The sequence below is a fragment of the Chaetodon auriga genome, chromosome 5, assembly GCF_051107435.1.
Source record: "Chaetodon auriga isolate fChaAug3 chromosome 5, fChaAug3.hap1, whole genome shotgun sequence".
NCBI lineage: Eukaryota > Metazoa > Chordata > Actinopteri > Chaetodontiformes > Chaetodontidae > Chaetodon > Chaetodon auriga.
The window spans coordinates 20,462,148-20,487,718 of record NC_135078.1 but is presented as its reverse complement, the minus strand read 5'-3'; the positions used below and the strand labels follow the sequence as shown (position 1 = coordinate 20,487,718).

At 42.2% G+C, this 25,571-nt stretch overlaps 1 protein-coding gene across 6 annotated transcripts in view; it reads right to left on the bottom strand.

Moving 5' to 3' along the window:
- The window catches only part of LOC143320604 (uncharacterized), a 36,356-nt gene extending 11,225 nt beyond the window's left edge, over positions 1 to 25,131 (bottom strand). For 5 of the 6 annotated variants that reach the window (XM_076730412.1, XM_076730415.1, XM_076730414.1 and 2 more), the window contains exons 1-9: positions 24,793 to 25,131; positions 19,119 to 19,220; positions 17,871 to 18,073; positions 17,243 to 17,409; positions 15,529 to 15,663; positions 14,680 to 14,768; positions 5,888 to 6,037; positions 5,011 to 5,342; positions 1,149 to 4,862 (exon numbers count right to left, since the gene is read on the bottom strand). In XM_076730412.1, the coding sequence (XP_076586527.1) occupies positions 1,149 to 4,862; positions 5,011 to 5,342; positions 5,888 to 6,037; positions 14,680 to 14,768; positions 15,529 to 15,663; positions 17,243 to 17,409; positions 17,871 to 18,073; positions 19,119 to 19,220; positions 24,793 to 24,831 (4,931 nt within the window). In that variant the 5' untranslated portion in view covers positions 24,832 to 25,131. Of the gene's footprint in view, positions 1 to 1,148; positions 4,863 to 5,010; positions 5,343 to 5,887; positions 6,038 to 14,679; positions 14,797 to 15,528; positions 15,664 to 17,242; positions 17,410 to 17,870; positions 18,074 to 19,118; positions 19,221 to 24,792 lie in introns of those variants that run through there. The other variant, XM_076730417.1, reaches the window with a different exon arrangement.
- Positions 25,132 to 25,571: the final 440 nt, after the last annotated feature.

Sequence of the window (25,571 nt, the reverse complement as noted above, 5' to 3'; positions counted from 1 at the left end):
TTCTTTAGGACACGCATGTGTTTTGGTAAGTAACACTGAATGTAAAAAGTTTGTTTACAAGAAAACTCCACAGGGTACAATGTTACAATTCACAAAAACAGAATTAAATAAGAATCCATTCCTTCATATAAAGCCATACCATGTAATACGTGTCTCCAGTAATAAGAGTAGTAACCTTCACAAACCTCATGTCACAACTTCACATCAGTATAATTCAAGCAATTACACAAAAACAAACAACACAGACCTTCCTAAACATCAAGTTAAACCTGCATGGATGAACTTTTATTGTCTGATACACTGGGCTTTACCTCAGCACACACTCACACACAGGCTTGCATGTATACACTCACACCCACACCTTGTAAGAGCGCTAGGGGAGCTGTTTCCATTAGCTGTGGTGGGGCTCCAGCTGTAATGAGGCAGGTAATGCATATTTAATGAGGCGTAAACAGATTTATAAACACACACACAGAATTGCAGATCACATGACCACATGAGATGCCCACACACACATGCAGTTTGTTTCTCACACACACGCACACACACACACACACACACACACACATACACAAATAGACATAATCTGTTTCTGTCACACCCCTAATATTCTCACATCCTCTCTGTCAGTCCCAGACTGTCGCTCACCCATACAACATACACAGACACACGCACACACACACACATCATCAGACTCAATTCCTCAGCAGGGCCTTCTAGCTCCATTTCGACAGTCTGTTCAGCGATGTTAATATTTCTCTGATGTACACTCCTTTGAGAAAGCTGTAGAGACTCAAAAACCCAGCAGAAAACTAAGGGGGAGTGAGGGGAGGGGTGGTTGGCACATGTGTGGGTGTATGTGCACAATGGGCACATGTGCACAGGTGTGTTCATTCACCGGCTGCTAGCAGCTTAAGAAAAGAAAGTCTGTCATGAAGTCTGTCATGAATTTCCTGAACTTCCACTCTATTGGGTTGGAAGCAGAAATCTCAGAGACGGATATCTCGGAACCTTGAAAAATCAACCATATCTTCATGGCAAGATATACAGTAGACGCACATGAGAAAATATGTTGAATTAATTCATTTTCATGTTGCTGACTGACTTTTGAATAATTGTAAATGTGACAGAAGTAGTGCATTGCTTACCTTAAAATAGGTGAAGCTTGAGAAGCTTTGTGGTCTCCAATCTGTTGTTCAGTTGCCCATTTATCACGATCAACAGTCCTTATGTGTTGTTCACCATAGTAATCCACTGTATTCTGTAGGAATCTGTCCCTCTTTGGCTCAAACATTTCTAAATCTGTTTGTTGAACTGAAGAACCTTCTGTCAGCTCCTCAGTGAAACTTAGCAGATCAGAAGATCTTAACTGTTGTCCTTCTTCCTTCTCACTCTGTACTTCTGAAGTCCATTTTGGCAGGCGAGTGTGTTCTGTATCAGTTTCCTCCTCCTGCTCTTCTTCATCATTCTCCTCTTCCATTAAATCCCCAGAAAATGGTAATCCAAGTCCTCTTTCGGTAGAAATGCATGATTCACTTAATGGTGTACCAATCAAAGAGCTGGTGTGGGAGACTGAACTGTTGGTAAGTACAGGTGATTGTGGTTCAGATGAGGTTTGAGGCGTGTCCTGTCTCGCTAACTGACCTGTCCAGACTTGAAAGTTGCCCAAAGAAGTCGGACATGGTGAAGGTGCAGAGGGCGATTGCCCACCCTCATCTGAATCTTCCATTGAGATCTGTGAATGAACATACACTTCCTCTCTGGTTTTCAGGAAGTGATCTGATGGATATCTTAATGATGGAGACACACTTCTGGCCACAATGCTTGATTTATCATCATAGTCTCCTTCTTCTACCCGTGTTTGACTGCAATCTGTTGGTCTTGAATCTGACTGATGAAAAGCTTCAGACTTATTTTTTGATTGGCCGGGAGTGATTGTTTCTTGTACCATTTGATGCTCAGTGGAATTATCAAGACTTGTTCGGTAATGAGTGGATAAAACAGCTTGATTCTGGTCTGTATCTGCACTAAGTGCAGTGTCAATACTTCCAATCACTTGGTTTTGCCTACTGAGTTCTGCATTCTCCTGGTGCTCTCTATGTGCAGCTTGGGCCTGGGTTTGCAGTACTGTGGCAGCATAGGAAAGCATGCTAAATGTCTCCATGGACTTTCTTGTTCCTTTTGATAGTGTGTCACCCTGTTTAGGCCTAGAGTGCCAGTCTCTCTCAGCTTCTTTTACTGTGCCAGACACAATGATGTATTCCATTTCTAGGCCTGAGGATGAATCTCCATCAGAACTGGACCTGAGTTCGTCTTGACTTCCTGGGTGAAGGCTGTCGGGACTATACTTCAGTGTGTCTCTCTCCCCCCCAGAGCTTGAGCTCAGAGACATTGTTTCTGTTGTTTTACCCTCAACATTTCCAATGCGCTCAATGTTAAAGCAACCTTGGATTTCAGTGGCAGGCCTATCTTCACTGTGGGCCATCAGCAGATCATGTGATGATGAAGCTGATTCAGAGACATCATGTGTTTTGGAAACAAGATTGTTCCAATTAACATGGCTTGTGGATAATGATTGTTCAGTCTGTACTTGAGCCTCAATATTTTCTCCCGGACTCGAGTGATGATTAACTGAATTGTCCTGAGTGACAGTGGAATAGTCCACCAGAACAAATGGGGAATGATCACTGGGTTGTTCCATCCAATCAGCTTCCTCTGATCCTTCACCACTTTTATTGTCATGCTTACTCTGAATTGAACTTCCCCCACATCCGATCATGTGATCCAACTCACTAGTTCCATCAAATAGGAACACTTGGTTGGCTGGCCGTTCACGGTCTGAAATTACTGTTTTGTATTCAGTCCTCCCCAGAGAATCAGCTATCTGGTATTGATCATGCTTTTCATTTATCTGAATAGGTTTTGTCACAGCTAAAAAAGGGCTAGACTGTCCCTCTAACTGTATCATGTCTACTACAGGGCTGGCATAAGTCTCAGGGGTCGATGTCAAGCTCCAGGTGCCAGTTCCTACATTGTCATATTCTGAAGTGGAAGTGACCATGCCAGGAACAGGCAGGTCCCACATGTCAGTACCATGATAGGAGGAAGTCCCATCTTCTGAATGATCAGATTCCAAGTTCTGCAAGACAGGCCGCTGGGTCTCAACACTCTGGATGCCATCGTCACCCTGTGTATTACCTTCACTCATCTCTATGACTATTTTAACATTGTGCTCATTACCTCTCCTCCCTACATCTTCAAAAGTCTGACTAAACACTTTATGAATATCTCTCCCCTCTGCTATGACTTTTTCTTCCTCCACCTGTTTGCTGGTATGTGACTCAGGAGAATCACTGGCATCCAATGATCCCATGTGACTTAGGTCCTTTCCATTTTCAGGTCCTTCAGGACTTGTTATTGTGGAAGAGCTGTCTTCCTGTATAGTGGTGTTCCACATCACCATTCCACCATCAGAGAATCCTAGTGGACTTTCCACTGATGCGCCAGCCCCAACATTGGGGTTGACCCCACAGAAAGAACCTGAGGTTTCAGACAAGTTGTCAGGGGTTGTGAGAGGTGATAGACTATCATCTCGGATTGTCATATTCCACATATCTAGTGATTCTGGGTAAGATGTGGTGGTTCCACTATCTGATTTGAGAAATCCCTTCTGAGCTGAGTACGTCCAAAAGTCTAGGAGCTCCATCTGTCCATCTCCTTTTTTTCCTTGTGCCCGTTCATCCTCTTCTTTAGATGTGTCTGGGGTCAAAGTGTTTAAGATTGCTTTCTTTCTTGAAAATGAGGATGTTTTTTCTTTCACTCCGATGATACTCCTGCATTTTCCAGTTAAATCATCCTCTGGTGGGGTCAATTGCAGACAAGCCAAAGTGGTGGGGCTCAATTGATCCTTAAGTACAGAATCTGGGTTCCAGTTGTCGTATGATTCAGTCTGCTCAGTGATCAGACTGAGCTGGGGTTCGAGGCTCTTTCCTTTCTGGTGGGCACTCTCTAACTGTAAGATTTCCTCTCTGCTTTCTCGTCCAGTCATATCATCAACTGACTCTTTCTCTCTAACTTCCTCCACAATATTCAGCGGACTTTCAGTTTCTTTAGTCCTATTCCACGCATTATTATCACTTGAGGACAATGCTCCAAGTGTTTCAAAGCCAAGTTCATCCCAGGTCTCTGACAATGATGATGACACACTGTCCTTGTGTTGCAGGCCATTGATCCTTTCAACTACATCTTCTGGAAAGAACCTGACCCCACAACTGCTGGGTGGGCGGCTACCTACCACACTGTTGACTGGAGTTGGAGGAACCACAGTATCAATCATGTTGTTCCCATGGATTTGACCATGGTGGTCAATTGGAGAATTTGAACATTCAAGCCCTCTCAATGAATCGGGAGTAGAAAAATCCAGCAAGCTCAGCTCCTCAAGTTCTGAAAAGCTTGAGCTCTCTGCTCTTTTTTCTCCATCTCCTCTTACTCCAGAATTTGCCAAATCCCCTCCTGTTGGCATAGACTGGTCACTACTATGTAGTGGGTCAAAACTAAACAGGTCAAAGGTGTCACTCTTATTTCTGCCAGAGCGGTGCTTCCTCCTCTCGGGTGGGACAGGAGGTGAGAGGGATGATAATCCCAGGGGAGAGGGGTTTCTCAGGAAGAGTCCTCCTGGCCCTGCTGCTGGCCCTCCTCCTGCTATAACCTCACCGACTGGGCTGTCATCACTGAGGAACACTGAACTCTCCTTGGAGGAGCGACTGCTGCGGATGGTGGTCATACCGCTGTCAGGGCTAACGAGCTCACCGCCAGCACCAACCCCTACACCTCCTGTGTCTTCTTCACCATTTGCCATAACCCTATATACAGAGATAAAACAGCACTCATTGAATCGTGTCAATGTTTCCCTCAAAACCATGAATAAATAATATTCAATCTCATATTTCATGTTTTGATGACTTTCAATGAAACTGGATGAAACAAAATCAAAGGGATGCATTTAATCACCTTGCTATTGCCAATGCATCTCCACTGCCTCCCTCAGCTCTCTCTGTGTCAGAACCATCCATGTCATTGATACCAGACGACCCCTGGGAGAACTCCACGCTGCCTGCCACTCCCTCGGTAGAAGAGGTCCTACTGCTGGGATGGCAAGCTAATACAGAGCTACGCCTGTCAACAAAGTCCTTGAGGAGGCCCTGCATGTCTTCTACCAGCAAAGGAGGAGTACCAGAAGATAAGGAGGTGTTTATAGGAATGTGGTATACCTGTAGACTCTCGCTGGCCTCCACTTCACCACAAGCAGACCAGCTGGAAGACTCTTCCAACTCACTGCAGATCTGCAATGAAAATACTGTTGTATTTTTTTTGTGTGTTTTTTTCTTTTCACTTTGACTATAGTCTGACATTTTGGGAAACATGCTCATTTGCTTTCTTACCAAGAGTGAGATGAGAAGGTTAATAACACAGTTATGTCCATCCATTATATAAGGCTAGAGGCAGCTGGTTAGCTTAGCTTAGTGGGAAACATCTAGAAAGACTCTAAATGTCTAAATGTAACAAAAATCTGCCTTCCAGTTGCCTCTAAAGCTAATCAAATTAAAAGTTTGTTTAATTTGCACAAACCCTGCAGAGTTAAAATGACAAGCTATGATTCAAGGGCCCAACTTGTGCTGCCAGTGAGCATTGTCACCAGAGCTTGTCAAGTTGCTGTTGCAGTCCTTGTTAGTTCAGCAAGGAAAAAATCATATCTCGGGATCCAGGAAAATTGACAATAAGAATCATTACAATGCCTGTTTCCAATTATTCATAGAGTGGTGTCTATCAAAGAATACATACAGACATATTGTACATGGCCATGTCAGTGTTCTTCCATATTATTTACCTGGTTTAGGATATCTGTGTTGTTTGAGTAGACAGCCACCTGCTGGTGGGGATGATGAAGTGTATCACTGAAGGACAAGATAACCACAAGACCATCGTAGCCATGGCGTTCATTGAATAATTTCAGCCCGTCTACATAACTGTGCCAATCCTGGAAGAGAAAAAATACAAAGAAATGAAAAGAAATAAATAAATAAAAGAAAAAGTAGAAAGAGTCAAGATTAGAAATGTGGAAGGCAATCTGCTTGACAGATGCTCACATTTCCAATTTTTTCAAATGATATTATTCATGAACTAGTAATGAAAAAGCAATTATTACATTTTATTATAATCATCTCAAAATGATTAATAAACATTTCTGAACGTTTTGGTTACAGCTGTATGGGAAAGTTTGTTAGACCCCTGCCTTTCATTGCACATATGATTTCATTTTTTTGGAAAACTGAAGTGGTTTGAAATAAACCTTCATCTGTAGCAATGAGAGACGAAGCTGTCAAAGCGCACAGAGGGGTAGAGAGACACTTTGTGATTTATTGTTTGGAAATTAACTGTTTGCTCTTAAAACAGCCACCATGCACAGTTTATGGTAATTCAGTGACAGGCACAATGATTGATGGATGGAAAGTTACATTAATTAATTGTTTTGTTTGTCAAGGGAACTTGCTTTTTCTTTCTTTCTGAAATGATTAACAACAATGTTATGGAAACCATAATTTGCAACGCAGGGTTACACATAAAGTGTGCAAAGTGATACTTCTGAAAACATATTTGCTTGATTAATCTAGAATTCTTGTACAACTGTTTGTTTTGTGAAGTTCTCAAAATTGTTGTTGTGCTTATTTAAGTGGAACTTTTAAACAAAAGAGACACTGTAGTTTTAGTAAAGCTAACAGAGGACTTCTGAGTTTGATATTTGTGTTTGTCTGGTATTCTTGAAAACATATTCTGTTCATGTTGCCTGACTTGTCCAAGTGGTCTATGCTTCTGGTGGACCTTGAAAGTGTGTTTCTATATTTTTTTCTGTATGCTGCGTGTTACAGTGTGTGTGGTCCCTCTCTCTGCTTGAGCCTCTGTGTGTGTGAGCGTATTTGTATGGGTCCACTGAAAGTGATTGATGAGCGCTGCAGGCACTGTATCTGCCCAGGCTGTGTCAATATTAACCTGTGAGGATGAGGGGGCTACAATACTCCCCCCCCCATCGTCCCTCCATCCCATCTTTCTCTCTCTCTCCACAATATGGCTGCTGTCAGACTTAGCCCCATCAATCCTCACACACACACACACACACACACACACACACACACACACACACACACAACTGAACTGTCACTTCACTGACACTGCCATTTCTCAACACTGATATCCTGATGAGTGCAATGAAGCCTCCCAAGATTCGTTAAAACACACATATTCACTCACATAAGTACAAACACACAAGTAAAGGCACAAGAAACAATAACACGTGCAGATACACACATAAATTCGCCTGCAGACGTACTGTAATTTCAGTGTATGAACAAACATGTACCAGTATGTACACATATGAGCTCTGGTAAAGCAATAAAGTCTTCATGATTTACAGTACAATGTATAAAGAAATGCTCAAATGATGCTGATACTCTCAAGCTACTACCCAACTGTGTGCATATGCACACAAAACTGCACACACACATACTCACACACACAGGCAGAGAAATATAGTCAGAAAACGAGGAGAGTGCAAATCTCTGAGATAACACGCAGGGCGACAGTCTGTCTGCCATTTGGCTCTTAACAGAGTAAATTACTACTCATATTGCCTGCCCCTCCTCTTCCTCCCTCTTTCTGCCACCCTCAGATACACAGATTGCCTTTTCTTATAAATTACCAACATATTAGCTATAAAAATCCACTTGCTAACTGTCTTAAAGAACCTTAGCATCCAGATACAGAAACCTATTTCTAATATTTGTTGAGCTTGTTGTAAACCGAGATAATATTCTGCTGCAGCAGATATTTTGAATATTAACTGTTTAAATTCTTAAAAGTTCATCAGAGAAAAGCAGGCTGTTAACAACATTGCAGTTTTGTTATGAAAGTACATCAAATACTATATAATCAAATCAAAAAGCGAGGACTGTTATCACTCAGTATCAGTCAGTATGCTTGTTTTCAGTTGAAGTGTAATTTAAAAATGTTCTAAAAAGATGTAAAAAGAAATTAAATGTAAAAGAATAATGTAAAAAGTTAAGTAGTTGTCGAGGGCATTTATGGGTGGTGATGTTAAGTTTGTACTCAAAAAGACAAACTCTGAAACAACAGCAATCAATCGACAAAAAACAAAAAGGAAATTTAAAATAACTAGAACAAAGAAAATGTGCAAAGCAGCATGGGGAAAGTGGTGATCTCAACTTTTACACCCATGACTGAAGGAAAAATAATCTATTTACTGCTTCTGAGGGTGTTTTTTTAGAGTTATGGGTTTCGGTTAAGAAACCCTGTTGGTCGTGAGGTGTGGTGAGAGCTTCTCTCCTCTGTAGACATTCTTCTCAGCGTTCCAGAGCTGATTTACGATCCTGTTGACCGGCAAGATGCTTCACTGCGATTAGAGCAAAAGTTTCTGCATTAACTTTAAAGTGATGAAGTACAGGATTGAAATAGATGAAGAACAGCATGTGCACCGTCTATCACTGAAAGACAACATTTCACTGTCCACTTCTGAAGACAGAAAAACTTTGTGGAATTACATTTTCTGCCCCAGATCTTTGAGGACAGAACAGTCAAAAGCAGGTTGAACCCATGTTCAACATCTGATGTCATGAGGAGAATTTGTGCATCAAACGTGAATTAATTTCCCTTTAATCTTAAAAATAAACTTTGTGTATTACATCTCCTTTTTTTCCTAATGGCATCCTTTCCTCTCTGTTTCCTTTACCCAAATCTTCTCCGCTTATCTTATTTTTCCCTTCCTTCACCTGTGCACCTGTGTCTCTGTTTTGTTGTCTCACTTTGAGTCTTCGCCTCTTGCTCTCACACTTTGCAGCTTCATCTTTCTCCCACACTAGTCCCCAATCCGCACACACACACACACACACACACACACAAACACACACAGACACACACACACCCTCCCTCTCTTTTTGGTTGTCTTTGCTCCACAGGTAGCAAGTCTTTAGCGGCTGCTTGCAGTTCTCCCAACCTGCCATCATTATGCACAATAGCCTTAGGTACAAAACTCAGGCCTCATAACTCACGCCCCGTGCGCGTAAATTCCCGTGCAAACACAGTCAAAGCAAAAACACATTTCCTGCTGTCGCCAACATCTCCGGCAAAGAATTAATCAAGCGTTCATCCATTTAGGCTCTTTGCATACCCTTTCCGTCAGAACACAGAACGCTAAGAGAGTTGCGAGTTCTTCTCAGGCGATCGTTTCGCCACCCTGATGAATCCATCAAGCGAGGTTTGATTTATACATCTGTCTGTGATCACAGCGGTACAGCTACAGCAAATGGGGTGGCAAGGAGCGAGCTGATACCACCCTGCTCAAACACACACATGCAAATGCGCGCACACATGTGCAACATATAGCACTCACCACACACACATGCACAGCCAAACTCACACACGCATGTGCTCACAAAACCAGCAGCCACGCGCTCTCGTTCAGATTCACGCGTGCACACACACAAGTATTGCTTCTTATGAAGTTTTTCGAGAGGAAGAGAGAAAAAGGGAGGGGGGTAAAAGTTTGCAGAGGAAAAAGCCCAAATGTCTTTCTCTCTGCCTTTTTCATATGGGCCTTCTCCACACGCTTCATTCACTCTGCTCTAAGTGCAGGGATTTGGGGGCCAAGATGCAAGCACTGAGTATATAAATGTTTTGTTTTGTTTATTTGTTTGCCCTCAAAGCCCAAGGAAGCCACAGGGGGAGAATGAAAATGGGGGAAGAGAAAGAATTTTTCAGAAACGATGATGATGAGGAAGAAACATCGGCGCCAGTTACTTAAGATACAGTATGAGTCTTGTGCAGCAGTTTTCTAAACCTGTTTAAATAAATGCCATATTTTTGTGTACAAAACAATTCATACAATGAGTGTTACAGCCAAACAAGTTCCTTGCAAAGTATTTCCATGGAGCAGATCTTTGTACAATCCTTATGAGAGTCTGAATGTATTCCAGACATAAGAGACAGATATAATAAACAGAATAAGGAAATGTATATATGTGCTTTAGTGTCCTAATGGCATCAGCAAATCTCAGGCTTCTATAAATAGGATGTTATGCTTATGCATTTAGATTTCCAATTGGAAGATTTTAATTTCCCCAAAACATAAGTGGCTACAGCAGTATGTACTTTGTGAAAACTCTTGCCAAGAAACACCACCGAGGAGCAAGAAAGAACCGGGAAGTCAGAGAGGGCTAGACAGAGGGGTAGAGGGGCGGGGCAGCCTGACTTCCTGGTCTTCAATCTTAGTCCCTGGGAGGCCCACCCTGCACCTGCTGTCTCCTAGTGCCTCTCATCAGAAAGGCATTTACCGAGCGCCGTGGCTGCGGGCCCCTTCATTAGCAAGCATAATTATTTGTGCAAGTGGCGTAGGGCAAAACTGGCCCTGCATAAACAAACAGAAGGGCCGGAGGACTGTGAACAAACAACACATTAGAGACAATCAACGCCGCCAAAATGAAACCTTAAGCATACCTCAGATGTAGAGATGGACACCTACACACATGCACAGAAAACAACAGAACAAACACATCAACAACATCAAACTTTACAGCAATGAAAACAGAAAAATAGTAATCAGCGTCCAAAATAATGTTAACATATGCAGATACATTATCTTATAAGCACATACTTAGATGTGCACGTCTACACACACACACACACACACACACACACAGAGTCACAATATCCACACTCACACAGAACAAAAGATGATTAATTTTGTTTACCACACAGACAAAACAAACAGCATTACAATTTGAATATCTTGGTGGGATTAACTGAATAAACTGGCCTAACGTGTGTTCACATGAGACAAACTTTTATTACTTTCCCACTTTTCTCCTCTCTAAAGTCTCAACAGCGGAAATAAACTGCAAAAGACAGAAAACAAAGTCCAAATCACACTGTAATACTAAAAAGTCCATATTAACACACACAAAAAATATGTTATTCACATATTTGTGTGTGTGTGTGTGTGTGTGTGTGTGTGCCGCTGTGGGCTCCTGTCCTCCCCACAGTTCATCAACTCCACAGCATGACAGCTCTTTATCCGACCAATGCTTCATCTGCCAGTGCTAATTACTGAGCCATGAAAGCCTCTGATACACAAACACACACTCACTGGCATGAACACGTGAATAATGTGTTTTAGTGTTTGTTCATGTGGGCCTCATGTGAATGTTACACAAAACCTTTCATACAAGCAAGAAAAAGCCTTTCAACTTCTCTATTAGCCGCCATATCTTTTACAGCTACAGGTGATGCGGCACAATGACTGTGTGCCCTTCAGCGAGCCACTTGACCCCTTCTGGCTCCTGCAGAGCTTCCCGTGCTAGTCGACAGCGATGCTACCAAGCCATCAGAAAAAGCACTGTAGCGTACGGTGTGCTCTGTACGCAGGGCCAATTGAAAACTTTTCTACAGCGTGATACCAAGAAACGACAGACACACAGAAAACAAAGAAAATGTTACAATGATTATTCTTTCAGTCAAAACATAAAAGAAACTGCCACACATAAATAAATGTAAGCAATACATAATCATGAGAAATGATTATAAAGATAAACAGACTTTTACCAAGTGCTTTTATTTACTGTATTTGTGTTTCCTAGAAATATTTTAAATACCTAGTCCAAATAAAATTTAAGCAAATATGTAACCTATCAGGGATTTTTTTACATTTTAGTCGTCCCTAAAGTTCCCATTTATACAGAACATGTAAGCGGAAGGAAGTAAGAAGTAAGTTATATGTGAGGCTACAATTACAGGTCTGGGTTTCAGCTATTGAAGCAACAATAAAAACACAGCCTGGGCTTTGAATATGGAAAGACTTGCACAATGAGATGTTTAGTTTATTTCACTCACTAAGATTCAGTAACTTCATAGAGTAATTGTTAGACATACTCTGCTTCTGGAGAAGAGAAATACTCCACACAGGACCTTCAGAAAGTAAACGTGACAACATGCACACACTGTGGAAATGAGGACATGAGCTCAGTACAGCTGCAGCTGTAGCAGGGGCAGAACGAAGACAGAACAGAAAAAAACCTGAAGTATGTGCAGTGTGAACTGAACAGCAAACAAGCAGTTGCTACAGAACAATCTCATTCTGATGGTACAGACAGAGAATTGGCACATTGAACGCAACAATATTCACAATATGCAATAAAGTAAAGCACCATGTTGTATAGGGAATATGTAAGTTGCTGCTTTCACAGCTTTACCTCCTCTGTTCCAATTATATGCAGTCTAACATATTTGATAGAGCTGCTTGAATTAAAATCATACAATTTTTGGTAATTGTGCAGCATCACTAGAAACCATTTTCATGATCGTTCTTGAGCAGCATTTTTTGCTACTGCAGCCAAACGTGGAAATGATATTTGAAAAACTGATAGAAATTTGCCTTTGCGGTTTGAAAAGAAAAAAAAAAAAAGCATTGATGAGCACATCCAAATGACACACATTCAGACAGGCAGTGCGATTTTGAAAGAGTGAAGCTCAGCTCATTTCCACATTTCTCTTCCATAATAGAGGAGCACACAAGCTGACTAATGTATGCTTGTACAATATACAACAATACATTAGTCAGTCTTCACGATGTGTCCATATCATTATACCAAGCACACTGAAGCATTTTCTTCTGCTAACTAGGTAATCACAGCCAGATTTTTTTTTACCCCAAAATCTAACTCTGTCCTCTTTAACTGCTATCAAACACACACACACTCGAACACAAACCCACAGACAAAAAATACACTTTGACAAACACATAAACCATTAAAGACTAATTGAATCTAATTTATTTAGTTTTCTGGAAAGAATCATTTAAGGCAGAACTTCCCTAAGCCCCCTCAATAAATGACACTCTCATACCGTTTTACTCTCTTTTCAAACACAATTAAAAAATAATATATAAATATATACACACTGCAAATGACATGCATATAAGGAGTTCATTTTGGAGCCCGATCTCAGGTCATTAGTAACCCACCATGACGCTGTGGAGTTGGAGGGTCCGCTGGCGACAGAGGCCCCTGGCCATTTATTCTATATTAAGTCTCTAATGGGCCCTCTCTCTCTCTCTCTCTCTCTCTCTCTCTCTCCCTCTCTCGCTCCTGACACACAGCATGTAGGCACAGCGCTGGTAAAATATGCACAGAAAGTCCGGTGCGCGCACACACAGACAAAGCCATTCAAATGAATGGTTATTTATTCGCTAAACGAGGATCTGGGTGTTTAATGTTCCTTGGACGTTAGGTAGTTTTCTGGGGGAGGCAGAGCCATACCCCTACGGCTACAGACATCATTTATTTTACACATAGCCTAATACCGCACGCTAGGCAGCCGCTGAGAAAAATGGGCTTTGGAAGTGAGAAGGAGATATAAAAGAAATAATGAATGATTTTTTGGGGGGGGAGCAGTGGTGGTGGTGGGAGGGGGGTGAAGACATTAGAAGTTGCAGCAGGGAGAAAAGCAAGGGGTAGGCTTAAAGGCTTAAAGCACCCTGTATGTGTATGTGTGTGTGTGTGTGTGTGTGTGTGTGTGTGTGTGTGAAGATGAAGAGACTGAGACTGAAAGATAGGAAAAGTCAACACAAACATTCCACAAATGTGTCGGAAAATGTATGTATGTTTCAGCCTGTGTGCCTGTGTGTGCGTGTGTGTGTGTGTGTGTGTGTGTGTGTGTTGAATTTTAAGATATCAGTGGGGAGGGCCGTGATACCTGGTTGTGTGTGGGGCTCTCAGGCCCCCATCTGCATCTCATCCAAATGCACAACATCACAACAACAGAGGGGCTCCTCTGCTTACAGCACCTCTCCAAAATGACACAGCGCAGGTGTGAAGTATCCATAAAACCAAAGCCATCAAAAGTAACTTTTTAAAAAAGAGAAGCATTGTTTTGTTCTGTTTATTAGCGAAGTCTCTAAGTTTTGTCTCTTCTCTCAGTTAAAAGACAGTGGAAGTTTTCATACGCTTCCTTGAAAACAACTAACAAAGAGAAGTGGACCGCATTATATCCCAATATAATCACCATGATATATTAAAAAGAGCCAGTCAGGCTAATGAGGCCATTAATTGAAGTAATAAGTGTATAAATTAGCTAATATTTCTACATCAAAACATTTATCTTCACATATCACATGTGCAGAATTAATTTGTGGGATTTGTACGGTTTTGATTGTTGTCATGTCGTTAGAAATATCTCATAAAATACTTTTAATCGTGGTGTAAAATGTACACATTTAAAATGTGTTTGTCGAAGTCGTCTTTAAGTGCTACTGGCATGAAATGGTTCTTTAATCCTGAAACTGTCTCCCTGTTAAAACGATTCAACAACCGAGCTTCAGACAAATTAACTCGATCTTTATTGGTTTTTCTGCCTTTCACAGCCTGCTTCAATTTGCCCGAGATAAAACGAGGTCAGTACTGAAATCTTTCCAACATTCAAACATTCAGAAAGCTCATATTTCAAAAGAAGAAAACCCCTAAATTTCATTGGTGAATTGATTTCTATTTATCTTTCAACTGTCTGAACAGAAACTAAATGGAATCCGGCATTTTAAGCTATATTATGATAAAAACTTACCGCCTTATCTGTGGTCACTGAAGAGAGTGCTATGGTCATCTCTCCATCAGAAAACTCCTTCAGCTCCGCAGTCAGCAGCTGCTCCAAGTCTACATCCAGTCAGCACACACAAACAGACTAACAGTTATATAAAACACATACAAAAAGAATACGAAACAATTTCACAACAGACAGGAAAAAACACAAGCGTGAATGCCCTCTCCACAAGAGAGAGGTAATTAAAATGTGCCAGCAAGAAAGAGGAGACACTACAGGGATTACACTGAGCTCATGCAGCATGAGCACTTGCTCATACAGTATAGAGTCCATTCAGATTGAAGAGTAACAGAGATGCACTATGACTGACACCTGTAGTATCTGACCCGATATCTGATCCTAATGCTGTTAACAATGGTGTAAACTGGGAAGACTCTCCTTTCACAAAATAACACAAAAATTTACAAAAGATCATGCCAATAACATTAGACTAATTGATCAAAAAACATTTAGGTCGATGGCTGAAGTGTTATCAGACACTACTAACTCTGAAGCACAAATGGAGAATCTCAGTAAAACAAAGTCTTACCTACATTCACAAAGGATTGGCAGTCGAGTCAAAATATATACTTTAACCTCCTAAAGCTGCCATTTTTCTCAGTTATGTTAATGTTAATGCTTCACCTGTTGATGTAGTGTCTGTTATTTGCTTCATACCATAGTTTTGTGCACCCTGTATGACATGACTATGTGATGAGGATGATAGAGAACTGCACAATAACATAGAATCCAAGAGAGACTGATTGCATGTCATCCACCTCTCTCTTCTGTGTTCACTTAAAGCCCAAACGCTCTGCATGTTCAAATATACACCTTGTAGCTTCATCTCGTCATGCTGGCCCACACTAACATCCCTCCATTGCTCCAAGGATCTCATGAGCTCCTCCAGTTGTGCTGACCGACGGCCACGTTTGCTCCACAACGCTTCACTCTGCAGCCTCAAGGCCTCTGTACACACATAAACACACACGGGCGCATACTCTTGTTAATAAGTTCATGTACATTCAATGGAGGTTCAAGCACAACAAGCATAAGCACAACATGACAGTATATTTGATCAGGTTAGTGACAATTTTCTGACGTTCAGAAACAAATCTACAAGTAACCAGCGATCAGAGAGTAACCAGCACTGCAACACAGTTTGGTCTTAAGTCAAGAAAGTGACCTTTATATTTATGTACATTTCAGGCCAGAATAAGCTCTTCCAGGAACAAACCAATGCAAATCCTTGATTGCCAATACTGATCAATAAAAGTAATTCACTACTGAACGCACTTTTAACCTCTTAATGAATTAGACTCAATAGAGTAGACTGACGCTGTCCTTGCTTGACACTTCTAATTAAGTTACTGAAAAGTATTCTGTCCATGTTCCACCAAATATTTCCCATTGGTCTCATGTACCGCACAGAGAACTCTCACAAAGAAATACTTTACTTTGTTCTTCTCCTCTCACTTCTTCCACCTTAGTTCACTTTGCCCCGTCAGACCATTCTCTGACTGTGTCTGTAAATCACAGCGAGAGACGGCAGAGACCAAAAGCAGCAGAGTGTTATTGAACAGAGATCAGTGATCATGTCTCCTGCCCAACCTTTACACTGCTGCCAAATGGAGTACCTGTTTGGCAAGCTGTTTAACTGACTGATGTGTATTTGTGTGCGTGTACGTGTGTGTGTGTGTGTGTGCGCGTGTGTGTTTTACAACCTGGTGGGGACTTTAAACTGACTGCACTCAAACCAACCTCTCGTCCTGACCAAATTGAGGTCCCCATGGGACCAGACTGTTTTTTAGGGTTAAGCCTTGAAGGGTTAGGGTTAGGCATTTAGTTAGAATTGCATAGGCATATTTTAATTTCCTGGACACTTATCAGAACCATAACCACTACTTGCCTAAACCTAACCTGAACCTTAACCCAAGTCTTCATCATAAAATATAATGATTTACATTGTGGGAACTTGTGTTTTGACCCTTATAAGGAAGGTGAGTCCAATGTGACTGTGTAAACAGATTTATCTCCCAACAACATGGGTGAAACATGGCCACACACACACACACACACACACACACACACACACACACACACACACACACACACACCGTTCTACCTAAGCCAACACAGATACACACATTCTGTAGTGAGACTTCAGAGTTTTCCCAGTCATATATACAGTACACACACAGACACAGTTTTATTCTCTGCCATTTCTACTGTTTACTACTCCTTATATTATTGGCCTCTTATCCCTTTCAACATTTACTGATTTGAACTTTTCTTATTTTAGTGGGAAAATATGACTGCCTGACAAAACAATAACTCAACAGACTAAACTAACTTAAATGAAAAAGAGTCACATTATGGGACCCTGTGTGTGTTTCTGCGCTCTTCCTTACTCACACTCACCGCCCCTCATCTCTCTCTTTCTCCATCTCTCCTGGTGGGTGTTAAGCGAGTCATGTCAGAGGATTTGTGTGTGTCCTCCTTCATCGCCCCATTACTCCCCCTGGGGGGCCGCCTGTGCCTCACTCACCTCCGAGAGTCTCCCTCAGCGCTGCTCCGATGTGCTCTGATGCCTCTTGAAGAATCTCCCTGGCGACTGTTGTCACCGCGGACGATGCCCCATCATCCTCTGCGTCCTGCTGCCCGCCGTGATGGACCACTCGCAGGATGCTGGACTCCAGAGAGTGGTACTCAGAGCTAGGACAGTGAGAAGATTGTGGTGAAGGAGGCATGAATGGCTCCAGGGGAAGGAGTGATGATTGTGAGGGATTTGCATAAATACAACTCCCCTTTGGGTCATAAGTGATGAACACACGCAGGCCTGAGATACACACCCAAACATACTCTCAATCTCATTTTTGCATCAACAAACACAGTCTTCTCAGCCAGAACCCACTGTGTCCACATATGTTTGTGGTCTGCATGTATGTGTGTGTGCGTTTCAGCATCACCCATAAACACATTAATCCAATAAAACACAAAACATCCTAAATTCACTGAACACGCATACAGGTAAGGTTTTAATAACTTCCCTGGAGCAGTTAAAAATTAGCTCAAGTTTTGTCCAAACTGACCTGGTGTGTGTGTGTGTGTGTGTGTGTGCGTGTGTGCATGTGTGTGTCTGCTTTGGTATGATTTGCATATATGAGTGTATCTACCTATCTAGCAGCCCATCTCTCAGCAATGTGAGAGAGAGTTTTCCAGTTTGGTGAAGCTTCTCGAGATCTACATCCAGCCTCCACAGCAGTGAACTCTCACAAATTTTCACCCTCCGCAGATACCTCACCGTCTCCCCGGGCAACACCACGTCACATCGCCGGCCAGACAGCACTGGCACACACACTCCACCTGACGGTTCCTTCTGGGGCACGCAGACACACACAATAAATGAAGCCAGACACACTGAAAAATGCAATGAACAGACTAGGAATCAGGTGATCCCACAAAGTTAAGAAATTAGCAAGTATTATTTGATTTGATTAAAATGTAAAATACAACATGCAGTATGTTGTGAAATTGTTGCATATACACCAAAAAGTACCCAAATCAGAGGGATTACGTCATTATTTTATCACGTGGATTAAATTCTGTTCATTCTGTCTGATATGTGAATGATGCATGAAGACTTTCCTCCCTGCTGCCACTCCACCCTTCAGCATATGATACTGCACATTGGCCAAGGCAGCACTTTCACTGAATGCCAGCTGCTTTTAATTTCTGTATATCCATAAAAGCAGTTGCTCATTGGGCAAACAGCCAGGTAAAGCCATGACAATGTTCCCACTTTTCAAATGATTGCTACTCTGAAAGATGAAGTTTTGGGAAATAATGCAGTACTCTGAAATAAGAAAAGTGCATTTTGCTACTTCTGCACCTGACACATAACACAAATCAAATAACAATGTCCAAGTATGGATTTGTTTGCTGACTTGACAGCCGTAAACATATACTCAAACCACAAAGTATGTGAATGAAATATGGTTGATTTTTGAGTGTGCCATAATTGGACACCATTCTCCCAATGCAATGCACAAAGGAAACTGAGGAGCTGCTCATAGCTGGAAAAAAACTGTGGATGGTTGTGAAACAGATCCAGAAAGATCTACGAACACAGAGAAAAAGAACTTGTGAAGTTTAGTTGGCTGTGACATTCTAAAGTCACAGTCTGGTTGATGTCCAGTGTTGCATTTACTGCATCACTTCCTGTTACCGTAAAAGGTTTAAGTGTGTTGATTTCTTCATATATTAACTACTAAAGCAGTATACTATGACAATCAGTCCTGTGCCTATACAGATGAAACTGGTTTGATTTGATCTGAATCTGAAAAAGTTTATTTTTCACATGTTTTTAAGTAGAAAACACATAAAAAAAACACACGCACACAAACAGACAGCATTCATGTTACCTGGCTGAGGTGCAGTGCTAAGCACAGTGTTGCAGCCACAGTGTCAACATCTGGCTCTGGTCCACCTAAAACAGCATGGATGGGACCCTCTGATGCATCATCCTGGAAAAACACACACAAACACAAAATGCTATTGTGCCTGTGGCTGGGTGGCTCTTTTACATCTTAGTATGCTTGAAAAGACATCATTCAGTGACACTTAATCTCTCTGTTTTCCAACATCTAACAAAGGAAACAGCAAGTGAGAGTTCTGTACATTACTGTTTGATTTGGTAGCTGATACAACTGACTGCAGCATTTTGTAGCCAACAGTATGCATTAATAATGAAATCATGGTGCTGCAAGATTTAGCTCATGTTTGAAAGAGAATATTATTCAACATGCACTGCACTAAAGGCAAAATCAGTTGTGACAACAAAGCAATGGTCTGAATTAGCTAAAGAACTTTTCACCGCTAACTCAGAATAACACGCTTTACCAGAGACGTGATGAGTTCCATTAATTTCACTAAACAATGCAGACAAACAATCCTCATTTAAGTTAAGTGGACATTAATGACAGCTCCATTACTGAGATTAAACATTCATCTCTGGGTGAAGAAGGCAGAAAATTAAGTTTCTCCCTTTTTAATATGGCAGATGTTTTATTAAACCACTCCTACACTTTCATCATTGCTATCGAAGGACAGGTATTTACATAGAGTTACATGGGGGCATACATCCAAAGGTCATTTACTGGACGTCCAACATTTGTCTTTGTGGGAATGTGGAAAAAAACAGTGCCATATTTTTGGTAATTGGGAACAAAATCCCCAGCTTACACTGGGTGTTCTGCATTAATCTGTAATGCTTTATCTAAAACAGATAAGCTGACTCACTGCCCTGCAGCCTGCATCACTCATCATGAAGCAAAATGTGGATACAATGAATATCCCGCCTATCTGTAGCTCATCTTAATGGACTTGTGGGATGCTCTGATGAGAGAGTATGAAGCAGTGGAGGGAAAGAAGCAAGTTGAGACAAATACCGGTAGGAAGCCTTGACTATTCAGGCTTCCTGGGTAGACACTCACAGGTAGCCCTTTGTGGTCATACGCTCAGTTGTGTGTCCTCTAAGCATCTTCTGACCTTAGCAAACACAGAATATACTGGCTTTGTGGCTTGCAAAAAAAAAATTGATGGAAGTTCATCCAAACAGTCTGAGAGGGTATTTGAAGTGACACAATCTGGACAGACATGTTTCAAACAAGTTGGGACAGGAGCACCTAAAGACTGGGAAAGATGTGGAATGCTCCAAAAACACCTGTTTGGAACATTCCACAGGTAAACAGGTTCATTGGTAACAGGTGAGAGTATCATGATTGGTATGAAAGGGGCATCCTGGAAAGGCTCAGTCATTCACAAGCGAGGATGGAGCGAGGTTCACCACTTTGTGAGCACATGATTGTATAAAGGATTACTGCATGGGCTCAGGAACACTTTGTAAAACTGTTAAACCGGTAAACACAGTTTGCTTGAAAATGAGCATTTTACACTGCATCCAAACTTTGTTTGAATCAGGGTTGTACTATACAGACATGAATGGAAGTCGATGGCTGCCTTGAAAGTCAATCAGGAAATCAGTGCACAAACTCAGCAGTAATGTAAATGTGTGGTTAATGGGCTAATGGGTCTTTTGAGCCTCACAGACTGGAGTGACTTTTAAACTTTCATCTAATTGGGCAATCCTGGTTTCTAAAATCATCACCCTGGAAGCTTAGCTAACACATAGCACGTTTGTTGCTATGTCAAAAATATAGTGGAGTCCAGTGATTTAAAGGAGCTTAATACTGGGGATACATGAATAAAGTACCGGTAATAATGCATAAGGAATGAAGCTAGTGCCTTGCTTCTGTTCATAGGGCCTGACCATTGAGGCCAGATGGATAAATGAAATGAGGGGAGAAGAAATGAGAGGCCAAAGCACAGAGAGGGAGAGGAGGAGAGAGGCTAGAGGCTGTTGATTAGACTGAGAATGAGAAAGGAGATTGGAGGAAGGGGGATAATGAGTTCGAAGAGGGCTACGAAAAGGGGGCTGAAATATAGGGAGTATGGGCTGCAGGTTGATAAGTCAGACATGTGGCAGAGGTGGGGGAGAAAGGAACAGCAAAGAACATGGGAGATAGACAGGTGAAAAAATGTGATAAGGGCAGGAGGGGGGAAGAAGGAGGAAGAAATTAGATAAGAGCGAGTGAAAATGTGAGGTAAAGCAGTGGAAAAGGAAGGAGAGATCACTATGAAGAGGGAATTGAGCAGAGGAAAAGAAAGAGGAGAAGGTGTGTGTGTGTGGGGGGGGAGGTCTGCAGCTGGTTCCTTCATAGAAGGGAGCAGGGGAATAAAATCAATATTAGATAGAAAGGAAGCAATGCATTAGCAGGAGAAAAGGCCACTCAGTGTCTGTTATACTGCAGCGAGAGAACGTCGGCGTGTGTGTGTGTGTGCGCGCGCGCGTGCGCGCGTGCATGTGCCTGCGTGTGTGTGTACAAGCATGCATTGGCCATCTGATATCCCTCAATCTGAGTGCTCTCCCTCTGAGCTCTATCTCACTTTCTCACCACATTCAACCCCTCTCCTCTCCTTTCCTCTGACTCTCATTTAGACGCCCAGCTGCCTAAATGTATATTATCGGCCAAATATCACTCTGAAATGAGGAGATTGACTCATTTACGGGAATCATGTATAAAAGCTGTGGGGCAGTTAAGTACAACCTTTAAATGTGTTCTGAAACATCAAATGTTCACAAATGTGATGTTTGGAACCACTGGAGCAACCAGAGCCTGTCTAAGCACATTAGACTGAGGTGAAACACTTTAAACAAGTCGCCCGCCCATCACAAACAGACATCTCTACTAATATCTATGGCAGTATTAATTTCATGCAGACTTCATGTCTCTGGACCGTGAAGCAAAACTGAAGCACCTGGAGGAAACCCTTGCAACACAGGCAGGACACACAAATTGCACACAGGGGGGACCTGGCCTGAGAAGAAGAGGCAAGGTCTTCTTGCTGTGCAGCCACTGAGCCATAATATCACCATCCACATCTAAAAAGTACTAGAAAACTAGAAAAAGTATGCTTATCACTGTGTTCTTTGCACAAAGAAAATATGAAATCTTTTCAGAAAATTTAAAAGGGGGCTCCATTTGCTTAAGATGCCATCAATATTTTGACTCTTTCTTTTGGTTCAGTCATTGTAATAAAAGCTTTTAAAATGATTACAATACCCATAGGCAGCTTTCCTTTTCACAGCAGGAGTGCAAAGAAAGACAGACAGTGAATGCACCTCATTTAGTAGTATGTTTTACATCTCCCCTGTTTTGTGCCATAGTAAACATTTATTGGGATGACTAGTAACAAATGTTAGCACTTTGGAACAATTGGAATGATTAAAATTTTGGCACTAGACATAAAGCCAAAGCCAGAATCAAAGTAGTCCCAAAAACCCTTTTCAGGTATGAAGGACAGATGCTGGAAGCCCATTCAGCACATTGCTATACCAAATGATGGGAGAGTGAAGGAGGGATAGCTGTGGAGCTATACTGAGAAAAACTGAGCAAGAAAGACAGATAGGTTCAGTAAGCACTAAGAGCCAGGCCAATTAGAGGTATGGATGTTCTGGACGGAGGCCATCCAGAGAGTCGAGAGAGAGAGAGAGACAGGGAGAATGACAGAGAGGAGAGTGGTCAGCAAAAGAGCGAATCATCAAAGTTTATATTGGAGAGCTAAGAGAGCTAAAATGTGTCTGTGTGCACGGCCATGTGCACGTGAGAGAGAAAGATTGGTAATCATGACATGTGTTACACTTTATCTGTAACCTCCATGACACTCATCACTTGCCCTTCTTATCGCTCAATTACCCTGCTGTGCTCTGATCTGCGGATTTGCTTCTTTGATCGTTTCCTCTCCTCAGCTTTCCTCACGTTTCTGTGAAGTACATCCAAGATAAAAGCCCTTATCCTCTTTAAATTTCATTCCAGACAGGCTGCTCATATGCATGTTCGTATTGTGATGACAGACACCTGCTTCTATGAATAAACTGAATATTCTGAATACTGTGGCATGGCTGAAAACATAATTAATTAAAAGAATAAAGCAAATATGAGCATGCACCCAGGGATTGACAACAGTGTGTGAAATATCAGAATAATTGTTATCCACATATTTACATTACTGCTGGCCATTTGCCAAAGCACACCATACGTTTGTAGACTGATTTTCTAGTTTCCTGGCATCCATTGGCTTCCACTAATTTCTGTATACTATCAAATCTGCTTAAAAATAGTCAGACCATCACAGATGACATCCTTTGTTTTTAGATGAAACGCTTCTCATGGAACATTCAGTATGACAGCTCGTGTACAAATCAACACATTTTCTTGGTCATGTTTCTGTTCTTCTGTTTTACTATCATCTACTACTACAAAGGGACAACATTTCCTGCAGAGTGGGGACCGCGAAATGGGATAAACTGAATGTGACTGATGATTACATTCTAGGAAATTGACATCCAATTGTAGAAAAATAGCAGTAATTCATGTGTGCATGTGTGGATGTACAAACACATATGAATAAATATTTGTCTCACCTTGTGGGTGTATGTGTATGCTCATGTTTTCACACCCTTTTGCAATGAAAAAACAGGAGCAAGATAACTCAATACCCAGAGCAGAAAAATCCTTAATATTAAGTCACTATATAATAGTGTTTTTGCTCTTTAGCCAACAGAAGCAGGCCGTTATTTCTGATCTGTTCCTGGCCTTAACTGCCTGTGAATGTTCTCATTAGAGAAATTAAATTGAAAACACACAAAAGGTATTAAACTCAGCCAAAATATAAGTGCAAAGATTTCTGAAGTGCAGCAGTGCCAATATCAACTGGACACTGAGTCATCACAAACAGGTGAGAATATATGTGCTCACTGCTCCAAACCTTTGAAAGACACCGTCATGGCCATGCACTGCAAGGGATAACACGGCCATTTAAACAAGCGCATCTAGAAAGAGCAGTTTTAGGAGCTCTACAGCCCAAAGCCTCGAGGCATGTACATCATCCAGGAAAGGCTCCCTGATGTGACCGTCTGTGCAAGTGTTGCAGGGCTCTCCTGGCAGACCCAATATATACAGGCCGAGACTGTAAACAGCCAAAAATCTATAACAATATGCAAGTATGTTTGCCCCCAAAGGCTCCACAGTCATTTAGTCTATATAAATTAGGCAGCTTAGCATTTCCATGAGACTTTTTTTGTGTGTGAACAGATATTCAGTCCTGGATCAAATGCAAATTATGAGTCAGTATCTGCAGAGCAACCAGATAGCAGGGAAGGACAGCCTCTGGCTAAACTTGTTGATGTCACGCCTCCCCCTCATTAGAAATCAGCTCCACATTGAAATTCACACACTGACGCTCCTGTAAACACAACGAGCTTATTGTATGGGGCCAAACACGCCTTCCCTTCCCCCTGTACTGTCATATTGTCGAGCTACAGGTGCTTGGGGGACCGAAAGGACGTGAGAGGCTTTTGCCGTGAGCTTTTTCAGCAACAGGAACGCAGCCTGTAGCGGCATCAGCCTTCCCGTCATGGTCTCATTCATTACAGCCACAACCTGGTTTTTAACGCCGCTGAAGGCTCTCACTCACCCTGAGTCTGCTCTGGACCCTCCGCAAATACTCTTCCATGTCGGCCTGCGTCGCTACGGTGCCGCTGCAGATCTCTCCATAGACCAAGTTTCGACAATAAGGCTGCTGGTGTGTGTGTGTGTGTGTGCGCGCGCGTGTGTGTGTGTATATATGTGTATGTGTTTTCTCTCTGCTCCCGAGTCCCCCGCTGCGCTCACACTGCAGCACTCTCTGCTGCTGTGTGTGTGCCGTCGGTCCTCCCCTTCTCTACGGGGTGAACCCACAACACCGAGCAGTGGGTGTGACGGCAGGAAGCGGAGATCCGACGGAGGCGCGCTCGGTGATTCAACCGCGCTCCCTGCGGACGGGAGCCCCCCCTTCACATACACGCGTACACACCTATCCTATCACACCTATACATAGCCTCAGCATCCACCAATTACAAACGTCGTGAATGATAAACAGCAGCGCTCCAGCATCACGGATAACAGCCTTATATTGGCAGTGGCTGTTGTGCTGCACCGTCACACTTCTGGCGCATCTCGGTGCGCCGCTCGCTATTTCACACATTTTGCTGTTTTGCCGCAATGTGATTAAAACCACCGCCAGAATGAAAGTGAACTGCAACGCTTTGTGTGTGTGTGTGTGTGTGTGTGTGTGTGTGTGTGTGTGTGTGTGTGTGTGTGTGTGTGTGTGGCAGGGAGCACTTTAATTAATCTGAAAGATGGCCTGTGAGTAACAACCAGAGAAAACAGAGAATACCCGAGGATAAGAACTACACACACACACACACACACACA